The 24,870-nt window shown below is 41.4% G+C and overlaps 1 protein-coding gene across 1 annotated transcript in view; it reads right to left on the bottom strand.

Moving 5' to 3' along the window:
* The window catches only part of LOC126184388 (CLIP-associating protein 1-like), a 248,559-nt gene that overhangs the window by 194,760 nt on the left and 28,929 nt on the right, over nucleotides 1-24,870 (bottom strand). The window contains 3 exon segments of the mRNA XM_049926771.1: nucleotides 3,369-3,415; nucleotides 23,347-23,423; nucleotides 23,699-23,875. Of these exon segments, the coding sequence (XP_049782728.1) occupies nucleotides 3,369-3,415; nucleotides 23,347-23,423; nucleotides 23,699-23,875 (301 nt within the window).

The following is a 24,870-nucleotide window of genomic DNA, read 5'->3' as shown; positions in this document are numbered from 1 at the left end:
TCTATAGAACATTTAATGTATTTTCATTCTGTTTTACCTAACTTGCCTTGGAATCAAAATAAGTCATTGTCAATTAATTTCAATAAAGAGCCCTGACTTGAGAAAAAATTAACAACAACCTATAATACAGCATAGTGCCATCTTCAACATCCAAGGAAAGGATGGATCCTATTTGAGATTCATTCAAATAAATCTAAAATTGGTGGCCGATGGGATTTTATACAAATCATTGTGACATGCCAGAGGAGGTGCTATTGGGTCCCTAACTACTTCGAGTACAGCCATATCTTGCATTTGTGGGGAGGGAAAACGTGTTATTTTACCCCCAAGCTAATCTGGCTAATTTGAACATATTCAGCAGTGTAAGTGGTATCTTTTTGGAAGGTATAATTCCCTTCTGGAAATCATTTCTGTGCCTCTAAATGAACAAAGTCACCACAGAATTTATGAGACACCTTTTCCGAAAGTGAAGCACTGAAACAATATTTTGTGGCTAATTCAATGTTACTCAGAGTGTGGTCCATGTCTAACCCACTTCAAGCTGTTCAAAGATTCTGCCCTGAAAAACAAGAGTCCAAATGGTGTCTTTGTGACATTACATACCTGACACAAAAGATTATACTCTTCTCACAATGAATAGCAAGTGCAACTGAGATAATACAAATCTAACGCACTGTTTCTCATTATCCCTGAATGGTGTAGCTATTCAGAATTGCCAGTACTCTGTTACTACATAGGTAATACAACTGTTGTTTGTCGGGAAACCTTCAGTCATTTACAGTAGTTGCTACAAAATTCTCTGTTCATTGTCTTCTTTTCCCGAAATATATTTAAGTTTTGGACACTAGTGTAATACAAAGAAAGTGTTCTTCTTCACACACACCATACTTCATCACATGCATGCAGTATACACTGAGGTGAGAAAAGTCCTGGGACAGTTATAAGCACACACACACAGACGGTGGTAGCATTGCATATACAACATGTAAAAGGGTAGTGCACTGGTGGGGCTGTCATTTGTACTCAGGTGATTCATGTGAAAAGGTTTCGGATGTGATTATGGCCACACGGAGGGAATTAACAAACATGGAACACGTAATGGTAGTTGAAGCTCGATGCATGAGGCGTTCAGTCTCAGAAATGGTTAGGGAGTTCAATATTCCAAGACCTACAATGTCAAGAGTGTAACGAGAATATCAAATTTCAGGCATTACCTCTCACCATAGACAATGTAGTGGCTGCCGGCATTCACTTAATGACCGAGAGCAGCTGCGTCTGCATACAGTTGTCAGTGCTAACAAACAAGCAACACTGTGTGAAATAACCATGGAAATCCATGTGGGATGTATGATGAACGTATCTGTTAGAACAGTGTGGCAAGATGTGGCATTAATGGGCTATGTCAGCAGATGACTGACATGTGTGCCTTTGCTAGCAGCACATCAAGCTGCAGCACTTTTCCTGGGCTTGTGACCTATCAGTTGGACCCCAGACGACTTGAAAACCATGGCCTGGTCAGATGAGTCCCAATTTCAGTTGGTAAGAGTTGATGGTAGCGTCTGAGTGTGGTTCAGAGTCTGTGAAGCCATGGACCCATGTTGTCAACAAGGCACTGTGCAAGCTTCTGGTGGCTCCATAACGGTGTGGGCTGTGTTTACAGGTAACAGACTGGGCCCTCTGGTCCTACTGAACCAATCATTCACTGGAAATGCTATGTTCAGCTACTTGGAGACTATATGCAGCCATTCATGGATTTCTTGTTCCGAAACAGCAATGCACAATGTCACCGGGCCATTATTGTTCGCAAATGATTTGAAGAACATTCTGGACAATTCAAATGAATAATTTGGCCACACAGATTACCCATCATGAATTCCATCAAACATTTACAGGCCAACATCAAAAGGTTGGTACACAAAATTCTATACTGGCAACATTTTCGCAGTTATGGACAGCTATGGGGGGCAGCGTGGCTCAATATTTCTGCAGGGGCTTCCAGTGCTTTGTTGAGTCCGTGTCATGTCAAGTTTCTGCACTACACCAGGCAAAAGCAGGTCTGCCATGATATTAGGAGATATCCCATGACTTTTGTCACCTCAGTATATCACCAACAACTGAGGTAGTGTGCTGACAGATTAATCAGTGTTACCAAAGGAAAGGATTATTGGTCAGGAGAGTTGTGTAAATTGTTAAATCAATGATCACTGAAGACTGTGCACACTGAGAATGGCACAATAAAACACAATACTACAATTAAAGGCAGTGTAGGCACGTATGTCACATAGGTAGCACAAACCACCTGAGAACACTGAAGTGTGTCAGAACAACTGATACAGTTACAGGCACTGCTTGGTGTCCTTTTCTGCAAAGAGACTGGTCTGTTCGCCACCTAATTTTTCCAGCTTCCTTTGTCCTAGATAGTAAAGTTCTAATTCAAATTGTTAAACCATAAAAGACACATATTTATTCAAAGCTTTGTGGTTGGCAACTCCAATAGATGTGCGTTCAGCACAGTTTGTTGTCCATTTACAATGCTGCATTCTATTCCATTTCATCATTACAGAGCCTTTGTACTGACAATGGTAGTGTCCCTCCTCCTAGAGTGCTCTGGTACTTTGTTCCAGCAGAATAATGACTGATATCATGTCACTCCAACTGTCTAAGACAGACTTTTTGATCAGCAGATGCTGCTCCTTCCGTATTGATGACATTCACTTGATAGATGTCCCCCATATGACAGAATCAGTCTCCACACATGACCTATGGAATCACATCATAGCAACTTGGAAGTCACAGGACAACAAGGGAACATACATATTTTAAAATCCCATGATACCCTATGAAAAACTTCTTGTTGCTACAACAGGTTCAATAACAACCAGTTCTCTTGGTAAAAATTTGTGAAGTAGAAATGAAAATAAATGTCTTGTCATTAACAATCTGTATATTAAATGAGTTTTTACTGGTTACAATATTTTAAAGCAACACTTTTCTTTAACAGCTGTGGAATTTATAAGTGAACTAGTTATCCAGCACAGGTTGGGGTGCAGGGTACCCAAGTAATGAAAATTTAGAATGAGATAATTTTTCCCACGGGATTTGCAGTTCAACCGGCAATTGAATAGTTTTGCATACAAATGAACACAGACTTTAAAACATGGCCAAATAAAGTTATCAGCAGGCAGATAGAAACATCAGGTTAAATCCACTCAATCCTTCACTGAGCAACTTCAGTGTAAATCACCGACAAAAAAGCACATGAGTTGGAACATTTCAGGAGCGAGGAAAAATACCTTGTTAACATTATTAGATCACTAAATGTTGGAAACTGGTAGTGAAACTTTTTGTAAAAAATTTGTTATACTTACGATAGCACCAGCATCTCCATCAGGTTCATCAAAGGACCTTGCAGAATCTGAAAAATGAATTTATTATCAGTCTAACAGTTACAAAATTGTCAGCAGACTATCCCCCAATTTCTTTATTGTTAATAGAATTGTTTCTTATCACAAGCACGTGCTAAGGATCTAAGATACAGTCAAGTCCTCATTCAGCCTGTATCTGAATCTACAACAGCAAATATTGTAAAATGCAATCCTCTAATCAGCAGCATAACAAGTTCAGTTGCAAACAAGCACCAATAAGAATCCCCCACCTAGAACAGAAAGCCTAACATTAGCAAGTCAGAGCATCTTCTTTGCAGCAGTACATACAATATAAGCACACTGTGAATTTCATCTGATGCTACTTTATCTTTCACAAAGAGTCACATCCTCCTCCTATTGGCAATATTTTTTTTTCCAGATCAACAATGAGCTAATCATATTTAACACAGACACCATACTGTGTCCACAAAACATTTCAGCATTCACACATGGCCCAATAGGCATCGCAATGAAATCATTTGCTTATCGTTTTGTGAATGGAGACTCCTCATAATACTCTGGACCATTTTATTTCCAGGGAACAACTGATGAATGGTCACTCACAACACTAATGGAATCAATAGAGAAATTCCACCACTAGTAATTCAATACACCCCAGAGTCCCCAGGATTATATTATGTTCTGCACTGGACATAGTAAGCTTCTTTTCAATATGATCAGTGCTTTCATTTTAAAGTGCTCATATACACACATAAAAAAAAAGTTTTTAATGGGCTCGGTTCTGAGAGTTCCAGAACCTGTACAGAAAATTGGAATACAGATCAACAGAAACATCATTTCCGCCATTTTTAGTGCTCATGAGAACCACACGTTGCATGTTGTACCACCATACAGGAAGACCTTCAGAGGAGATGGTCCAGACAGGTGTCTGTGTATATGCGGATGGATATGTGTGAGTGTGTGAGTGTATACCTGTCCTTTTTTCCCCCTAAGGTAAGTCTTTCCGCTCCCGGGATTGGAATGACTCCTTACCCTCTCCCTTAAAACCCAAATCCTTTTGTCTTTCCCTCTCCTTCCCTCTTTCCTGACGAGGCAACCGTTGGTTGCGAAAGCTAGAATTTTGTGTGTATGTTTGTGTTTGTTTGTGTGTCTATTGACCTGCCAGCGCTTTTGTTTGGTAAGTCACAGCATCTTTCTTTTTAGATATATTTTTCCCACATGGAATGTTTCCATCTATTATATTCATATCATAAATATGGAATATGATTGTCTTTCATACCCACTCTACAGACTACACTTTTTCTTCAGAGATTTTCATATTGCCATATTACTGAAAGAGGCTCTGAAATTATTTCCAATTCAATGAAGAGTTGAAAAAGCAGTGCTTGAATGGATCCCATTCAATTCAGTGAAGAGTTGGAAAAGCAGTGCTTGAGTGGATCCCACCACAATGAAAATACTTCTTTACTTTCTTTTAAAATCTTTTCACTTGCAAATCAATGTACTGATGCAATGCTACACAATAAGGGGACCACACCAAGGAGTGAATTACATAATGTCTACATGCAATAAAGTTTCAAACAGAATATAACTTAAGTATTAAATGTAGCAACTGAAGTATATAACTCATGTAAAAGTAAGGCTTTTGTTGCCTTTTTCTGTATACCAGATGCAAGAAGAAACTGAAGCATTAGCAGGATTGATCTGCTGATTGTGTTTTGAGAAACATAGCTGCCAAAATAGGATATGCCGATTCTACATACATTGCCAACTGGATGGCAGTGACCTGTTCATTAGCAGCTTTGCACATTGACCTTACTTATTCAGCCACATTTGTACCTCAGTCTGCATACAAGAGAATAAAACAGGAAAAACTACTACTGTTACATTGGAGGTTTTGCTTGTTGCTTCTTCTGGAAGTGGCTTCTTCCTCACTTTTCATGACACCCTACATGCTCACACGCTGTTTTTATTAGGGGCTTCATACAACATATTACATACACTTCAGGTTTTTGTAATATAGTGCATAATACATCATAGATTCCAACATTTATAAGGTACTTTCATATCTTAAATGGCACAAATTGATTGAAAGCACACCGGTGGGGAAAACTTAAGGGTGAAAGTAACTTTTGCATGATGTGTCACTGTCAAGTAATATAGATCCATGAAACTTGGACCATACATAGCAAGTACTGCTACAGTAGAGAAGGTAGCTGAAATAAACATGAAATGAGATGAGCAGAAATAACACTAATTCCAAGACAATAATTACACTGAATTCACCACAACTCGTGACAGTCCCCTGAGCATTCTAAAGGTGGGACATGGTTCTTAATACGGTGTGTGACCATCACGGATAGCGATGCTTGCTCTGCAGCATGCTCCGATGTTGGCCACAAAGTTCGTAAGGACTTCTTGCAGTAGAGTGTTCCATTCCTCCACTAGCACAGCTGACAATTGCTGAATGGTTGTTGGTGCATATGGAAGTGCTGAAATACATCTCTCCAACACATCCAACACTGCTCAGTGGGGAAGGGGAAGGCCAGTCCATTCACCAAATATCCTCTTGTTCCATGCCCATCTCCAGAACGCATAGCCTGTTTGGCCAGCCTGTCTGCAAGTTCATTGCCTGGGATGCCGACGTGTCCTGGGGTCCAGACAAACACCAAGGAACGACTGGACCATTCCAGGGTATAGATGGGCTCCTGGATGGTAACTACCAAAGGATGGCGATGGCAAGGGTAGCACTGGTCGATAGGTTGTAAGCTCCTCAGGGAGTTAGTACAGAGGAGAAACAACTCACCAGAGCATGAACGGATGTGCTCAAGTGCACGAGATAGGACCACCAGCTGTGCAGTGAATACACTACAGCCATTGGGTAAGGAATGCTGTTCAATATGGCTACTGTGAATGTAGACGAAGGCAACATGACCATCAGCCATCGAGCCATTGGTGAAACACCACTTCACAGCCCCAGAACACTTCAAGAATCGATAGGAAGTGACAGCAGAGAGCCACAGGGTTAACGGAGTCCTTATGGTCACACGAAAGGTCCAGGCGAAGCTTCAGCCTAGGGCTACACCATTGAGGTGTACATGAATGGACCTCGAGGAGAGGTGGTAAAGGCAAGAGCTCCAGTTCAGTGAGAAGCAATCGCACAAGAACCGCCATCGTTAGCCCTGATCTGGACCGCCTATGCAGGAGGTGAACCGTCGTGGTGGTGAAAATAGGACAGTAACTAGGATGTTCAGGAGAGCTATGAATGTGTGCAACGTAACTGGTGAGCAGTTGTGCAAATCGAATCTTCAATGGAGGGACTCCAGCTTCCACCAGTACGCTGATCACCAGACTCGCCCTAAAAGCTCCTGTCACTAGGAAAACTCCGCAATGGTGTAAAGGGTCGAGCAACCGCAATTCTGATGGCGTCACCGAACCATAAATCACACTCCCATAGTCAAGGCGGGATTGAACATGGACTCTGTAGAACTGCAGCAGCATGGAGCGATCTGCACCCCAGTAGGTGTTGCTCAGGCAGCGTAGGGCCTGCTGGCTGCCAACACTTCCATTTAAGCTGACGAAAATGAGGAAACCAAGTCAAACGAGTGTCAAAAACCAGACCTAAGAATCGATACTCTCGATGACTGTTAGTGGATCGTCATTAAGGGAAAGTTTTGGTTCTGGATGAATGGTACGATGCTGACAGAAATGCATGACACACGTCTTCATGACTGAAAACTGGAAGCCATGGGCTAGATCCCAGGACTGCGCCCTGTGGATGCCTCCCTGTAAGTACCACTCAGCAACACCTGTACTGGTGGAGCAGTACGAAATGCAGAAGTCGTCTGCATACAGAGAATGTGAGACAGATGGCCCTACAGCTGCTGCTAGACCGTTAATGGCCACTAAAAATAGACACACACTCAATACAGAGCCCTGCGGGACTCCATTCTCCTGGATATGGGGGGAACTATGAGAGGCACCAAGTTGGACACGGAAAGTACGGAGCGACAGTAAATTTTGGATAAAAATCGGGAGCGGGCCTTGGAGACCCCACTCCTATAATCTGGCAAGGATATGATGTTGCCAGGTGGTGTCTTACACATTTCGTAAATCAAAAGAGACGGCACTCCGGTGTTGGCATCTGGAAAAGCCTGTTCAGATGGCAGACTCGAGGGACACAAGATTATCAGTGGTAGAAAGACCCTGGCGGAAGCCGCTCTGACATGGAGCCAGTAGGCCACGTGACTAACCGCCGACACACCATACGTTCCAGCAGCATGGAAAGAACATTGGTGAGACTGTTGGGCTAATAGCTATCCACATCAAGCGGATTTTTACTGGGTTTGAGCACTGGAATGATGGTGCTCTCCCGCCATTGCAATGAAAAGATGCCATCGCACCAGATCCGGTTGAAGATGATGAGGAGATGTCGCTTGTAGTCAGATGAGAGATGTTAAATCATCTGACTGTGGATCCGATCTGGCCCAGGAGCTGTGTTGGGGCAATGTGCAAGGGCACTGACGAGCTCCCACTCTGTAAATGGGGCGTTATAAGATTCACTGTGGCATGTAGTGAAAGAGAGGACTTTCCCTTCCAGCCGCTGCTTAAGAGTGCGAAAGTCTGGGGGGTAATTCTCCAATGCAGAGGCTCAAGCATGGTGCTCAGCAAAGTGCTCAGCAATCACGTTTGCGTCAGTAGAGAACATGTCATTTATGTTAACACCGGGAACACCTGCTGGGGGTGTGATACCCGGAAACACGTTTTATCTTTGCCCAGACTTGGGAAGGTGACATATGGCACCCAATGGTCGAGACGTATCTCTCCCAATACTCGTGCTTCTGTCATCCGACAGGTTGGCAAACGCGGGCATGGAGCTGTTTAAAGGCTATGAGATGCTCCTGGGAAGGGTGACCCACTGTAGAGCTCGCCAACGCTCCTGAATAGCTTCAGCGACTTTTGGTGACCACGAAGGGACTGCCTTTCCCGGGGGCACCCTAAAGAGCGAGGTATCACGCTTTCCGCCGCAGAAACAATTGTTGTAGTCACCTGCTCAACCATCACATCAACGTTACCACATTGGGGAGATTCAACAGTGGCAGCAGATGCGAAAGTTTCCCAGTCCGCCTTGTTTAATGCCCATCTGGGCATGCGTCCGTGGGCCTGACACCGGGGCAGTGACAGGAAGCGGTCACTACCACACAGGTTGTCATGTGCTCTCCAGTGGACAAATGGGAGAAGTCCTGGGCTTCAAATTGATAAATCAATGGCCGAATAACTGCCATGAGCCACACTTAAGTGTGTGGCGGCCCCAGTGTTTAAGAGGCAGAAGTCGAACTGAGACAGTAAAGTTTCGACATCTCTGCCTCAGCCAGTAAGCATGGCGCCACCCAACAAGGGGTTATGAGAGTTAAAATCACCCAAAAGTAGGAAGGTTTAGGGAGTTGAGCAATCAATGCAGCCAATGTGTTCTGGGGTACTGCACCATCTGGAGGAAGATATACATTGCAGACAGTTATTCCCCACATTGTCCTTATCCTAACAGCGACAACTTCAAGAGGGGTTAGAAGGGGCACCGTTTCACTACCAAGTTTAGGACATAAACGCAAACTCCATCTGACACTCGATTATAGTCACTACGGTTCCTGTAATATCCCTTATAGCCATGGAGGGCAGGTGTCCGCATTTCTGGGAACCAGGTTTCCTGGAGGGCAATGCACAAAGCAGGTGTAAAGCTTAACAGCTGCCGTAGCTCAGCCAGGCAGTGGAAAAATTCGCCACAATTCCACTGGAGGACGACGTTATCATGAGACGTGGAACATTCAATGAGGCAGTTTATGCCTCAGAGTCACCTTCTGCCACCGACGTTTTGCCTGAGTAGTCTATATCCATTGTGTCTGAAGGTCCGGCGAGATCTAAGTCCTCAGCAGATGCCAGAATCTCCACCTCATCCTCAGACGCAGAACTTGTAGGGATTCTTTGATTCAGTCTCCGGGACTGAGGAGGACCATGAAGCCCTATGACCAGCTACCTGTGGCTGCTTCAGCCACTAGCAGGTGTCCACTTTGCCACTGGTAGGAACCTGGGAAGGTAGTGACCCAAGGGAGCCCTTCCTAAAGAGAGGAGCCGAAGAAGACTTATGCTTCTCTGGCTCAGAAGTGGGGACTGATGTCCCCAACGGTTGGGCGGGTGGGTGGGGGGGGATGTGCTGCTCCCGAAGTAGGTGGTGTGGGAGCAACCGCGAGGGAAATGCCCCCCACCATCAAGGGGGCAGATGTAGTCTTATGGCTCTGAGAGCTGACTGGAATTGATGCAACAGATGGGGCTTTAACAGTAGTTATAGGAGCGGCGTAAAATGTTGTTACACACACGGAATGGAGCCTTTCAAATTTCCTTTTAGCCTTAGTGTAGGTCAGTCAGTCCAGGGTCTTGTATTCCATTATTTTCCTTTCCTTCTCTAGGATCCTACAGCCCGGCGAGCAAGGGGAATGGTGCTCTCCGTAGTTGACACAGATGAAAGATGGGGCACATCGAATATCGGGATGGGATGAACGACCACAATCTCGACATATAAGGCTGGTGAAGTACAGTGGGAAGACCTATGGCCAAATGTCCAGCACTTATAGCACTGCATCGGGGGAGGGATATATGGCTTGACATCACAATGGTAGACCATCACCTTCACCTTCTCAGGTAATGTGTCACCCTCGAAAGCCAAGATGAAGACACCGGTGGTAACCTGATTATCCCTTGGACCCGGTGGACGTGCCGGACGAAATGGACACCTCGTCGCTCTAAGTTGGCACACAGCTCATCATCGGACCATAAAAGAAGATCCCTGGACCATATTTAAGCTCTTATGGGGTATGACAGTAACAGAAACATTCCCCAGTTTGTCACAAGCGAGTAATCCCCGTAACTTGGCAGAGGATGCTGTTTTTATCAAGACTGACCCAGACCACATTTTGGACAAGCCCTCCACCTCCCCAAACTTGTCCTCTAAATGCTCTACAAAGAACTGAGGGTTCATGGACACACAGGATTCCACATCAGCTCACGTACATACTAGGTACCAGAGAGAATAAGATTCGCTACCATCCTTAGCCTGGCATTCCTCCCATGGTGTGGCCTGGGAGGGGAATGATTTTGGGTCGTACTTCTGTGCATTGAATTGAGCCTGTGAACCCTTAGAGACTGCTGGTGTTTGACCACCAGCAAAAGATGATGTACTACGTTTCATCGCGTGTCATCCGCCCTGATGCCACCCACTCTGACAAGGGGCCCTCCCCACAGGTTCCACCCAGCTGCAGCGAAAACCACCTGGCAGGATGGCCTTTGCCGGGTGTCCCAATGCCCCAGGGAGATGGGCATCTATCCTTTGACATGCGTGGTGATTTAAGGGCGCAGGCATCAGCAGAGCGATCCCTGTGTGGTCAGGGGGCTACAACCAACAGGGTACATGGCGGCCCCACCACAACGGACTAGCTACCGTTCTGGATATGAGGTGCAAGGAAGTCCATGGTCATTGTCAGCGCAGAAAGCGACAGTGCATAGTGCATGGTGGAAAATGCACCCAGGAAGGTGTCCTCGCCCCGGAGATGGAGAACGAGGGGGACTGCAATGTGACAATGAGAAAGTGGGCTAAAGATCTCAATGCAAGGTGGACACGATGCACCATGTAAGGCGCCCTTCCCCCAATGGGCTCACTCTTTGGGAAAATTTAGAAGATGGAGGTCAAACCCTATTGGGTAGCATCACATAAAGACCGAAACGTGAGACTCCTTTTAGTTACCTCTTACGACAGGCAGGAATACCTCTGGCCTATTCTAACCACCGGACCCGCAGGGGGATTTCTCATTTGAGTTCCCAAAGCATCTACTTAACACTAGCATGTTGTTCGAACCTATGCGTAACACAGCAGTCCATCCCTGAACTACTTTGATGTCTTCCTTTTGTTTTCAACTCTTCCAGTGTTTCTCTATACCACAGATGCTTGTTACTACCAAATCAGTGCATGCATTGAGACCACACTAGGTGCAACGCCATGCTGATATGTGGGCTCTTACTGCCAAATTCTTTGTAAATTCGAGTCCAATTTGTAATCTGTAATTGCCACAATAAGATCACATAATCTCCCAACCTGGGAAGTCTTGTATCTTTTCCTTCTCTCCTTCTAGGTGCTTCACCTTTTTTTGTCAGGCAGTGTATTTTCACTGCAGATAGAGGTTCAAACCATCTGTTCCAGATAATTTTTTAAGAAAGATGTTGTAAAACATTGTATGTTATTTTACTTCACCTGTCACTTATGATTTTTTTTTTATCTCATTGTCTTTTCTGGTGAGAAGTTCTCAACTCCAGTTAGGTGGAAGCTCATTTCAGTGCCTGTCACTTCCATCATCTTTTGGCAGTCAAGGTGACTTCTGTGTCATCCTTACATAGTTGGTACTAGGGATTGGCGTATCTGCTACCAGTGCCTTGGTGCAGCTGAGATGAAAAAGAGGGTAGGATCTGTAACTGAGCATGCTGGAAATGACATCAGTCTTCCACGTATACCCTTGCAACAGTACTAGGAGGGAACGGAGAGCACCCAAGCACAAAGTACACAGAGACAAAACAGTGCCATCTCCATACAAGAAGATGATGCAAGTGGTGTTCTTGTAAACAGCACACTTTTTTTGAGATATCATCAAGCTGCAGACCTGAGAACTTTGTATTACAGGTTTATAAATCTCCCTAAAACTTTTATGGAGTGGCTAAAATTTTCTTCAATTATTATGGCACACCTTGGGTACGGTGTGTTAACTGTAAGATGGCAGAGTTGCGAGGGGAGTGCGGGGAGAGAAGGAGACAAGCATTGACTGGCGAGGGGAGAGGAGCCGTTAGGGAGGGGACAAGGTGCGTCTAACAGTTGCAGTGCTGGCACTACAAATTGCGCGTCATGCCTACACAAAAGCAGATGAAAGGCTTGGAAGTAAAACTCACTTTAAATGTTGTTTGTAAACGAAACTGAAATCGTCATGTACATTAAAATATATAATGTGTGTATGTTTGTCTACTATGCGCTCCCCCATGTAGTGACACCAACGACACACTCTTCACGTAAGTCACCCTTCCTCTGCCAACATTTATTAAACGTTATATTATTATCGATCCACGATTCATCAAGATAAAATATTTTCTGCCTGCTTCCCTGAAGTTCTTCATGTCAACAATGAAACAAGATCGCCGGTGCACAATGTCTGGACGTTCTAACAACACATTCCTCTTATTTTCCACCTTACGCCATATGAATCCCATAGACAAAAGTACTTTTCTCAGCGAGACAATGCTCCACTTCCAGCCTATTTTGTCGTGCAAAACTGGAAGCAGTGTCCACAGGCTCGGCACAATCTTCCGCACTGAATAAAATTCTGCTATCGTGTCATGAATGACACGCTGGTTGAAATCATCGATCATTACTTCGATTACTTCTTTTCCTAAGTTAAAAGAGAGAGAAAGATTTATAAGAAAATGCCTTCTGCACTGCAGGTATTTTTTTGAATTTTGGAAATGTACTGTAATATGAATGTGTTTCGAAATAATACAGTAACCAGTGGTGTTTCCATACAAAGAAATACAGTAGCAAGGAAAAATGAAATATAAGGTAATTCGGACGAATTAGGGAGCTCCTTCAAAGTGATCGTGAACAGAAGATCTGAAATGGAAACTCACCTTTTCTTGCCAGGCATTTGTGGTGATACGCCAGGAGGATTCTTGGAAAACTGTTTGAATCTTCCAATGCTACGCATGCTTTGTCCTGTGTATGTAGCAGCTCTCACTGAAGATTTGTAAATGGGGTGAAGCAATTTTTTCTGCTCCCTTTCGCAGCATTCAATCAAACGCAATATAATTTTGCGAGCATCGCTACGTAATACTGGTTTACTTCTAACTGTAGGCCTACCGGTAGGGGTTGTTGGCGACTCCCAAGATGGGCCAGCAACTGCCTCTTCACTCATTTTGATAATGTTTAGCACAACTGCACAATAAAAACATGCAGAACAGTACAGCACAAAGCAATAATGAAGCAGACGACAATGGCTACCTTGTACAACACAGTCAGCTACGTAATGTTGGCAGCAGTCGAAGCTGCGTGCCTACCGAAGCCTCCCGACGTTTACCGACTTCTACCGATTCAGGACTAGAGAGAGGTCTGCCATCTAAAAGTTTACACTCTGTACATATGTGCCAGTGAACTGAAGTTCTATTTGAAGTTCTTAGTTCTGCCAATGAGTCCAAATGGAAACTACAACTTGTATCCTGCTTCACATGCTGACTCAATTCCTAGCTCAATTAACTTACGATTCTTGTCTGGTGCTATAAATATACCACCTCCCAATTCATGGAGATTTTCGGCACTGTAGACAGAATATTCATTAGGAAATCACACTTCAAGGACACAAAAGCACCTGGCAGAGGCCCTTGCTTTGATCAGTAAATGTATACAAGTGAAGAAAAGCAACTGTGCATAAGAACTTCAACCCTTTCAGACCTGATTTTTTATTTACTTGTAAAAAAAGGTCTGACACCATTTTTACATTCCGGTGAGTCTCCTGACAATATTTTTCTAAGAAAAAATTTCGTATGATCTCTACTTTTCTAAATATTTAATGTACACAAATGTGTTCATCAGGTCTCGAGCTTCATGTCATACATTAAGGAGGTTAACAGTACGGATCAATTATGCCACTCTTTATTTCACATTAAAACAGAGGAAACAATAAAAATAATTACATATTACATTCTTGTTTAAACAACAATGGTCAACACCTGATTTTAAGGTTTAGTATGAAACTGCAAAAAACAATTTCTGTCCTTTTGGAGACACAAATGTACTGAATTCTTCAACGCCCTGTACATTTTGGAAATTTGCACCGACTTGGACCTCCTACATCATGCAAAGGCAAATGGTCAATGGAATCAAAATGCATCTCTGTAGCTGGCCGTAATTCTCCTCTTTTTCTTGGTATGACTCTCATGTCTGAAGCCAGTCCTTCATAATACAGACGCCCCCTCTTCGTTCCAGTCACATTCTTTTGGCACAGTATCAATCCATCTGCTACTCTGATATGAAAGAAAAGAAGGTCCATTTGCTGCTTCTTTGCGATAGACAGGTTGTATGCATCTCGTCTGTATTCCAACCAACTTTGCACGATGGCAAAGTCAACAGCGTGAAAAATCATACACAAAGGCCATTTTCTAGATCTGATGAAAACTCTGTAGTAGCTTATCAATTGATCAAATAGATCCACATCACCCATTGCATGATTATATCTTCTCACTATTTCAGGTCTTTCTGCTTTCACATATTTATGGTGCTTTTTGTCCCAACGCTCGACTTCATCCACTGAGCCTTTACCAACAAAGCTTGAACACAATACAACTGGCCTATTGTCTAACCACTTACACATGGTAATGTCATCAGCGCTAGTGATTTATTCACAGTAACCTCTGGTTTGTTTCATTATTGTTTTATCATCTGAGAAAGGCAAGTGCTTTCCAAATCTGTTTTGATGGACAGTACCTGCTGCATTGATGCCTTGAGATTTCAGAACTTGAAACAGATGATAAGATGAAAAGAAGTTGTCAAAGTATAATTTATGACCTTTACCTTTTGAGAGTGGAACAGAAAATCCTAAAACAACAGCAGGACCTAATCAAAATTTTTTACAGCATGTGGTATTTAGTTCAGTTGTAGTACCTTGATACAAAAGGAAATCATGCACTATTCCACTCTTTCCACACAACATGAAGACTTTGATTCCCCATGGACTTGGTTTCTCCTTGACATACTGCTTTGCAGAAAACTTCCCAGTGAAAGGAATAATTCCTTTGTCCACACAAACATTCTCTTCTATAGGAAGTTCACTGCTGCGTTTTCGAATGGCTGTGTAAACTGGCCTGACTTTGTAAAATTTATCTTTATTTTCAGGCGGCTTCTCCAGATTGTTCACCAAGTGTAAAGTTGTTTGTAATTCTAAAAATCTGTCTTGTGACATGTTTTCCCAAAACACATTTACCTTCAGGCTTATATCCGAATACATTCGTAACCTGGGAAATTTCAAAGCACCAGTCAGTATATGCAAACCAAATAGCACCTCTAGTTCTTGAGTTGTTGTCTGCTTGAATGAGGATTTGCCTTGATGTAATGCATAAATATTAGTATGTGCTGTCATGCTAGTGAACAAATCATCAGGTATATATCTTTTGAAGTATTGTATTGGAGAACACAAGACAGATTCTTCAAAATTTGGAGCTTTGTATGTTTCTGCCATGGTACTTAGAGGCTTGTGTTTCCATTTTATGGATTCTTTAGGTGTCATCATTATGTTGTCACACAGGTTATTCAATTCTGGGTTGTTTTCATTGCATAAAAAGTTCATTTCATCATCCACCACGTCTCTGTCACCTTCATCTTCAGGTATGGTGTTTCTACACACATAATTCACGCCCACTTTATCTGCTCCAACACGTTTCACTATTTGTGGAGCTTGCCTTTCAATAAGTGGTACACTGTCATCCTCATCTCCACTCAAACTAATGTCAGAAACTTCACCATTTTCAATTATGTCACTAATCAAGTCCCAATCTTTCTCCACAGAAAGATATTCCTTATCCATATTTGTAAATTAAAAGCCAGAAATATAAAATAAAATCATGTGTAGTGGTCAGTTATTCTCCTCCTTGCTGCTGGTACTGAAATTACTGAAAAAAATTACCACACATAGCTACCATCGCCATGCAAATACATCTGAGGCAAATTTTAGGTTACGTTTCCTATTTTACACCATTAAGGACCTGTTGTGCACAAATGTGTACAGTAAATTTACCTGATACATAACACAAATATGAACTGAATGAAACTGCTGAAAATTCCACTGAAAGAAAGTCTAATGTTTCCAAAAGAAGGAAACCACACAAAAAATTCATTAACAAAATCCACAATGTGACTATTACAGTAATAAAGTCAACGAGTAATGGCTTGACACAGAGAGACAACACCAGAGAGTATATTTTACTATGTACTTCACTGACTGCTCACAAGAGAGCAGCAGCTGCTGGAGCATGGCTAAAATAAACCAACATAAATGTGCACAGTGAGTTTTGATGCACCTGACATTTCTTGTCAGCGAAATATTAGTGAACAAACTTTATGTACACAATTGTGACCACCAGGTCTGAAAGGGTTAATAATCTGGCTTTAAAAGTAACTTCCTTTAGTCTGTCCAAATATAAAGGATATGGTCATCTTTAGTAGATACGGAACTGATCTGATCCACTCTTGGGTGCAACACTACTTTCTGCCACATATAGTTTGGCATGACTGATATTTGCTCAGATCCATAATGGTTTTGATGCCTATGAACAGCTAGGCAAGTATGCTGGTTGGTAATGGTCAACAATGACAATGACTGTGGAATACAAAGAACTTCTACAAATATTAAACCAGAAAAAAAGTGTTACCTAACTTAAAAGTGGTGACTCACCAAAACCACAGTCAAGGTGAAATCTGGCAAATGATATAGACAACAAAAGCATGCTATGTTTGTTGTTCTTTCTGTGTCTCAGCCTAGTCACATTTATAGACACATTAATCTGTTGAAAATATAAAAATCAGTGTTCTCCATCCACTTCTTTCGACATCCTACCAACTGTTTCAATGATTGGCTTAGAAAATCCATTTATGGAGCTATTCAAGAATGTCATGGTCTTACATCTTCGTTCTAAAGACTGCAAAAGACAACTATCAGATGATGCATACCTGGAATAGAGGAATCTCCAATAGCATGAGGTTATCATGCAAGGAGTCCTATCATCTGGACTCACATTGGAAGCAACTGAGAAAATACCTTAATTATTATCCACATCATGCGATAATTCATCATATGGACTTCTTAATATGACCACTGACAACAATTCTTTAGCAATTCACGCAGTAAAGCTGAGTCAAAGTGTGAAAGCCTCTGCAGTGTAGCTGAACACACATAACGTGACACATCCAGTCATGCACATTGTTCAAAAAGTCATTTTCCTGTACATAGGCCAATTCACCCTATTGGGTGCCTATTTTAGAGCAACCCTTTCAGCAAATCTGTCTCATATCTGAATTATTCTGATGTAGTGGTTAATCAAGTGAAGTTTATCTCCTACTTCATATTAAACAGTGTCCATAATGCAGAACAACAAACACATCCGCTCAGTGTTTCAGAAGGAAAGGCCAATATTATGGTAGAATGGCCATTTGAAGCACAGACGTTCATGCAGACATTTGTTAAATTTTGAATTCTTCTCACTAGATATTTTGATTGAATGAACAACGAGAAACAATTGCTCACTTAACCACCCAATACATTTCTGTTGAGTAATTTACTCAAGAGCACTGTTTTAACATTTAAAGTTTACAAACTTTTTATTATTTATATTTTAAACTGTCAGTCTTGGAAACAGCCTGTCAAATGTGTGTATGCTTAAAGTTTACAATCAACTTTAAATAATTCACAATAAAAGAACAAAAAGCAACTATCACCTTCAGTGTACTTTTCTACTCTCAGTACATGTCACAAAACTCGTCTCGCTGCTTCACTATGCACCTTTATGAGGGTAGTAGTTATAATGATGCAACCTAACACTTTATCTCGCACAAAGCATCTCACTGATAAACAGAAAGTATCTGATATGAAATAGTAATAAACATAAGAAAATTGTTTGATGATGATGATAAAAATTTTCAAGCATTTACCTCAGGAACCATTAAATATACAGCACATGTTTATAAAAACATTTTTGCTGCAAAGGACTATTTATGTTATCTCCTTGAAAATTTATCTTCTCTCCTGATAAATGTGCCATCTACTGTATTCATAAGATTTAATTATACCTTCTATCTATATAGTGGTGATGCCGCCTTTCTCGACAATAGTGCACCACATGTCCCGGACATCCACAGTGGAAACATACTGGTTGGTTATCCTGGATCCTCTGGATGTCAGTCTTCCTTGGTGCCCAAACAGGTTTCTCATGTGGAATTGTAGGAATGTAACTCCACCTGGATCTAGACTTTTTCATCGTTTTAAAGGGAAATAAAGGACAAGAAATTGGGTTCAATGTCTGTTCCACTTCCTCCCTTATGACCTCTTGAAGCGTCTCTGTTTTTTGCTCGCCATGCAATGCAAGTGCCTTCTGAACTTCCTCTCTCACTATCTGGCGAAGAACACTTGTGAAATCAGTTGCTTCCTCCATCACAGACATTGATACGACATTTGGAAGCCGTTCAAACTTTTTGTGTGTAATTCTTTTTGGATGCATTGTCTTGATATACTGGGACCATTTTATGAAGTCGTCTGCTGTCGAAATCTCCTTCAGGATTACAGCTTGATACATGTCCTCAGCAACACCCTTTATGAAATGTGCAACCTTATCTTCCTCCTTTATTCTAGGATCCACCATTTTACACAGCTCCAAGACGTCTTGAATGCAGGATGCTGTAGTTTCTCCTGAACGCTGTGACCTGCACTTTAATTTATCTTCAGCCTTCCACTTCTGTCATTGAGTATTGCCGAAATAATTGCGCAGTTCCACCTGGAATACTTCCCAGCTTGTGAACTACTCCTCGTTGTTTTCATGCCATTGCTTGGCAGTGCCCTCCAAGTAGAAAAATACCTTAGCCAAACACACGGTGTCATCCCATTTGTTAAATATGACTATATGCTCATAAACCTTCAGCCACTTGTTTGGATCTTGGCCATCATCACCAGAGAACCCGGAAGGATGTCTCATGTGGTGGCACACAGTTGCTGTCATCATAACGTCTTCTTCTTCTGTCTCCAATACATTGCGGTCTGTTGAATATGGCTCCAACTCAGGTTTCTCGCCACAAACGGTGGCTCTGTCGTGACCTGATGGGAGCCACTGTGTTGTCGATGATGTGCACTATGACAAGTTCCAATACCCAGAGTCTCCACCAGAATAATGTCATGTAGAAGAAGGTGTAATTAGATGAATGACGAAGACTAACTTCACTTAACGAAGGTATATTCAGCACTTGCACATACAAGAGTGCGGAGCGAACTGCCTTCGGCCAGAACACATAGAGTATATACACAGCTACAGAACAATCCAGTACAACGATTCTTGACATTTGAAGATACTTCTAGAATATACTCGAACCGCATATAGAAATTAAAATTGTACAGTGCAGGTGATTTTTGAACTCACGACCCTCCGTGCAACAGTTTAGTATCATAACCACTACACCACGGGGCTTCTCAGCTTCTTCTCCGACAATATGATCACCATAGTGATACACTACAGACAAGCTACAGAGAATGTTATTGAAATAAGTGTAACAACTAGGTTGGATACTACAGCCATAGGAATTTGAGAAAGAATGAATATTCAGGTAAAACAAAACAAATTACTGTAATGCAATTGTGGATAGCACACGAGCAGGTCTCAGGCAACAACAGCTGGTCAGACAGTTGGTGCCAGTCTGTGTCAAGCTGAGCATAGAAACTGATAGCTCACATTCCATTCCATTTCATTCCCTTTGTCAGCAACTACTTTTAAAAAAGTAGTGTCTGCAACATCGTATAGCCTAAAAGAAAATTTTTAGTTTTATTATAGATGTGGAATATGCTACAAATTGTTTGTATGAAAGGTAAATGAAGAAGCACAGTATTTTGACCCATCACCTTCACTGGGGTTACTGCTTAAAACACCCAAAACAACATGTGAAAGACAAGACCAGTGTGGGCGTGTGTTTTCACCTGACTTACACACCAATGGATTGTTTCTCATTGTCTATGCCTGAGAATAAAAATTAAAAGCAACAGACTAATCAATACAGTGGGCCAATAATAGTCAAGGAAGATAACGCAAGTTGAGAGTGAACAGTGTATGGGGTAAAGTGGATGACAAAAAATTGAGATTATTTACTCATTTTTCGTGGTAACTAATTCACATGTACCTTGTGAAAAAGCCAACAATAAGTAACTACTGGTCAAAACATCTGCACTGCATAATCCCTTTCCTGCAATGATGATAAGCTATGTTAGTTCAAAGCAATTTTGCTGATCTTGCTGCTCAATAACAATGACAAATTATTTCTCATAATCATTTTAAAATTTGCTCATTTTTTTGTCATTTGAATTCTTATGTCATCCTCTTCATTTACTCCCTATGGATATTTGACAGTTAATGAAAGTATGTGTGGTTTGAAATGACAAACTGATTTTTCAGTGTAAATGACTAGCACACAACAGAGAAGTACAGCATAAAAATGCTTAGTGCTTGTGATCTTTTGACTGGGTATGTACTTACAATGGAGGCATCCGCAGGGAAAAGGGCAGAGGAGCCAGCTGTATGGCACTTTTTAATACATTATTAGAGTAGTACCATGACAGACACTAAGTCACATAAATGTACTGCTATTATATTTCACCTGCTGTATTTGATTATCTATGTGCATATACGATAAAATCAGTAGGCACTTGCATGACTAACAGGAAAGATCTTCCACAATTTACAGTTGTCAAGCTCAGACTCTAAAAAGGACCATTTCTGAGAGAAGGGAGTATCTCCTCTGCCTGGAATGAAAGGACACAAGTGATGTTCTGATATTCTCAAAATGCCACCTTGCTTCAACAACAGAAGTAAATGTGTGCTCACAAGGATACTTAGTGACATAAAGAAGCAGACAATGTTTTGAACATAAAATTCATAAAATTCACACAGTGGATCCAATCACATCTAATGATTGTTTTCTATCCTTTAAAGAGCAATCAATCCAAATGGTGGAAGAATTCTCCTTTCAGTTATTTGTTGGGTATCATTCAGAGCATATAAGAGAACAAGAAAACAGGCACTAAGTCACTGGCAGATTTTTGCCAAGAAAATACCACATAGCAGGAACAAATTGCATCTGACACTTCTGTAAAATATGTGTCAGCCTCATTAAGAGCCAGGCGGAGGAGTGTATCGAAAAGAAATGTTTTTTTCTGTGTATGTACCAATGTTTCAAAACATTTCACACTGAGAAAAATTTAATGCAGTTGGTACAAGTTTTCTTTCTGAATAAAGTCTTAATAGTAAAATGAGTCTTAAGTCTGCTATCTATAAAATATTACAATAATATCCCCAGGAGTAACGAGACCATTTCTGAACGTTTCACCTGACACTTTGTACAAAAATATAGCATTCACTATTACAGAACTATGATTTTTGAAAAATTTGCTTACAATCAGCTGTCCAGCTACCTTTGTCCAGGGTGCTTGAGAAGATTGAGGTAGTTCAACATTCGGTGTCAAAATGCTGGACTTTCATCCCTCTTACCACCAGCCTCCTCCAGAGCAGGTGTGCTCCAAGCAAAATATTAATGTGAATCTCTGCAGTCCCTGCTTCTGCTAAGATAGTAATTTGGAAAGTGCAATAATGCCTTGGAGAAATGTCAGTATGTAGTCTGAGCACCTGGATGTGATTGAGAAGGGTCACATCATGAGCCTGCACAAAGCTGGTTAGTCCCTTAGGTGTTGGAGTAGGAAATGAGATAATGCCCCCCCCCCCCCCCATTCATAGTGAGTGAATGATTGTGTGTGTGTGTGTGTGTGTGTGTGTGTGTGTGTGTGTGTGTGTGTGTGTGTGTGCCACAACACCCAGAGATGACAGGACAGGGGATTGTGCTAAGTATTACACTGTTCACACTACTCTCCACATTGACTCTTCCAAACTATCAACCATCTCAGAATACACTGGAATGGTGCTGTTACATAATCATGCACAGATACACATTGGCAACATGATGTATTCACCAATAAATTATACACCTAGGCAACATTGACTAGCAAATCCTTATACTATAGTACCCATGTTAACACTAAACAACACCATTTATTGTCGTTCCTCACATCACTTTTAAGAGCTGGTTTTATAACATGGGGTGCAACTGCCTACAGTGCGTGTACCCATACTACTTTTAATACCTCACCTAGACACCAAAATGGGCACAGAAGAGGTTGGAAGGGCACCAAGAACTCCAGCGCACAACAAAATCACTGGTGCTCACAGAGTGGTGTATTAAAGAGCCACATGCTAAGCAGCACTGCCAGTACTGTGCTTCAACTTCTATTTGGTGTTGCTTGGCAATGTTTAAGGTTAGCTTGACAATGAACTTCAACAATGGATGTGGTCAGCTTGGTTCTACCCTTAACATTAATGAACAAGAATTTTGGTTTACCAACAAATTCCTGTTTTCAATTAGCGTTATTCTGCAACCAGTCAAGGGCTGTTCTTGTATAATTACAAAATAAAGTGTGGGCCACCACAGAGGCAAATGTATTTATTTCAAGTTCCCATGCCACAACTTGGAATGCTACAACTAATCAAGAGACTGTCCAAGAACTTTAATTACCGCTCTATGCCTTGCAGCACCAGTTATCTTTCCCCATAAGAGTATTAAGGGTATGGACAAATCATTTGATATCTTGGAAATATGTAAGGCTATTCAAACAATTCATGATAGATTAACACAGTATGCCTTGAGACCCAACAAGCTATTTGCAAAGTAGGAGTTAATAAAATGGTTCAAATGGCTCTGAGCACTATGGGACTTAACATCTGATGTCATCAGTCCCCTAGACTTAGAACTACTTAAACCTAACTAACCAAAGGACATCACACACATCCATGCCAGAGGCAGGATTTGAACCTGCGACCGTTGCAGCAGCGCAGTTCCACACTGAAGCGCCTAGAACCGCTCGGCCACAGCAGTCGGCGTTAGGAGTTAATACATCTACTTAAAACAAGACCAATTCACTGCACCAAAAACAACAAGACTATTCTCTCCCCCTCCACCACCAACCCCGGAAGAGTTTAAATTCTGGACAAAGTAAGTGTGAGACATACTTAAAATTAAGTATTATGATCTTACCTTCTGCTCCACAGGCCGAGGCAAGCAATCCACCTTCATTTTTTATTTCGTCAAACTTCGAAAAAAGGGTTGCAATCCTAAAAAAAAAAAAAAAAAAAAATAGAGAGAGAGTACACGTAGTAGTGTTAATAGATAGACAACAATTCTGCATGTATTTTTTAACTACACCAAAAAAACTCAAATTGATGTGATTCACAATAATAATACATTCGTTGACTACAACACAATTTAAACCTTTTCAGAAATATAATTTATTATCCTGGACTTCACACGTACAGAATATTCAACGTCTAATCAGCTGTATTTAGGAACTGAAAACAATGTACACATAGTCAACAGAATAAAAACTTACTTTCTATCTTTTGCACTACAGCGATGTTGGATATCTTGTCGAAATTTTTCCCCTACATGTCGATATATTTCAGTCGATGTATTAAAAGCTGCATCTCTCACGGATGGAAGTGGATCATGCAGAAGTTTCAAAATGCTTGGAACATGTTTCGACAAGCCAAGGTTTGAAGGTCCATGCCTTGGAAACAAGAAGCAACAATCACCCAAAAGAATTATATATTGTACAACATATTTATTTCACACAAACTGTAAATAACCTCCACTTCAACATAAATTCTTCTTGGAAACAAGAAGCAACAATCACCCAAAAGAATTATATATTGTACAACATTTTTATTTCACACAAACTGTAAATAACCTCACTTCAACATAAATTCTTCAAAAATGGAAATTAGTTACACTTTGCAGTTAAGATGGCTAACTGTAATTTGGATATTGGAAATTAAAAAAAAATTACATACATGGATGTGATTTTCTATTAACATTCAGCATCTGAAAACAATCAAATTCAGTTTACATCAGTTGTTGACAGCACCTATAATTAGTTGCTTCACTCACAGCTTGGTATCATCCGTGAAATTTGTTAACTGATTTCATCTACCTGTAGGTTTCACACATTTCTGTCCAGTTTATGAACAAGTTTAAATTTTGAGAAATCAGTTGCTAGATCGCAAATTACTTCAACATTTTGATCTTCTTAAGCTACATAATTTCTATTCTTAAGAAAATAACAATTGCAGTCACCACAAATGAAGCGAGTCCCAATCGACCATAGATATCTAGTTTTTAGTATCCATTGGCACAGATAGTGAACAGTTTTGCCTCTACGATTTTGCAGTGCCAGTGTTATTTCGATGATGATGCACTGCAACGACGACAGCCGTTACTAAACACATCAGACAAATTCATAATTGTGAATAATGACCACCATCAGCTGTAGAATGGAATTATGACAATAAAAATTTGTGCAGCACTGGGACTCGAACCCGGATTTCCCGCTTATCATGAGTGGTCACCTTACAATTTGGCTATCCATACATTACTCACAGCCAGACTCAAACTTCCACAAGTCATCAACCATACGTCTACGATCTGCACTCGCACATCCAGGTTGAGTCTGGTTGCGAGTCGTGTATGGATAGCCAAATGGTAAGGCGACTGCTCGCAATAAGT

This window comes from Schistocerca cancellata, chromosome 4, assembly GCF_023864275.1.
Source record: "Schistocerca cancellata isolate TAMUIC-IGC-003103 chromosome 4, iqSchCanc2.1, whole genome shotgun sequence".
Classification (NCBI taxonomy): Eukaryota; Metazoa; Arthropoda; class Insecta; order Orthoptera; family Acrididae; genus Schistocerca; species Schistocerca cancellata.
The sequence above is the reverse complement of the archived record's forward strand: the minus strand, read 5'-3'. Positions and strand labels throughout refer to the sequence as shown.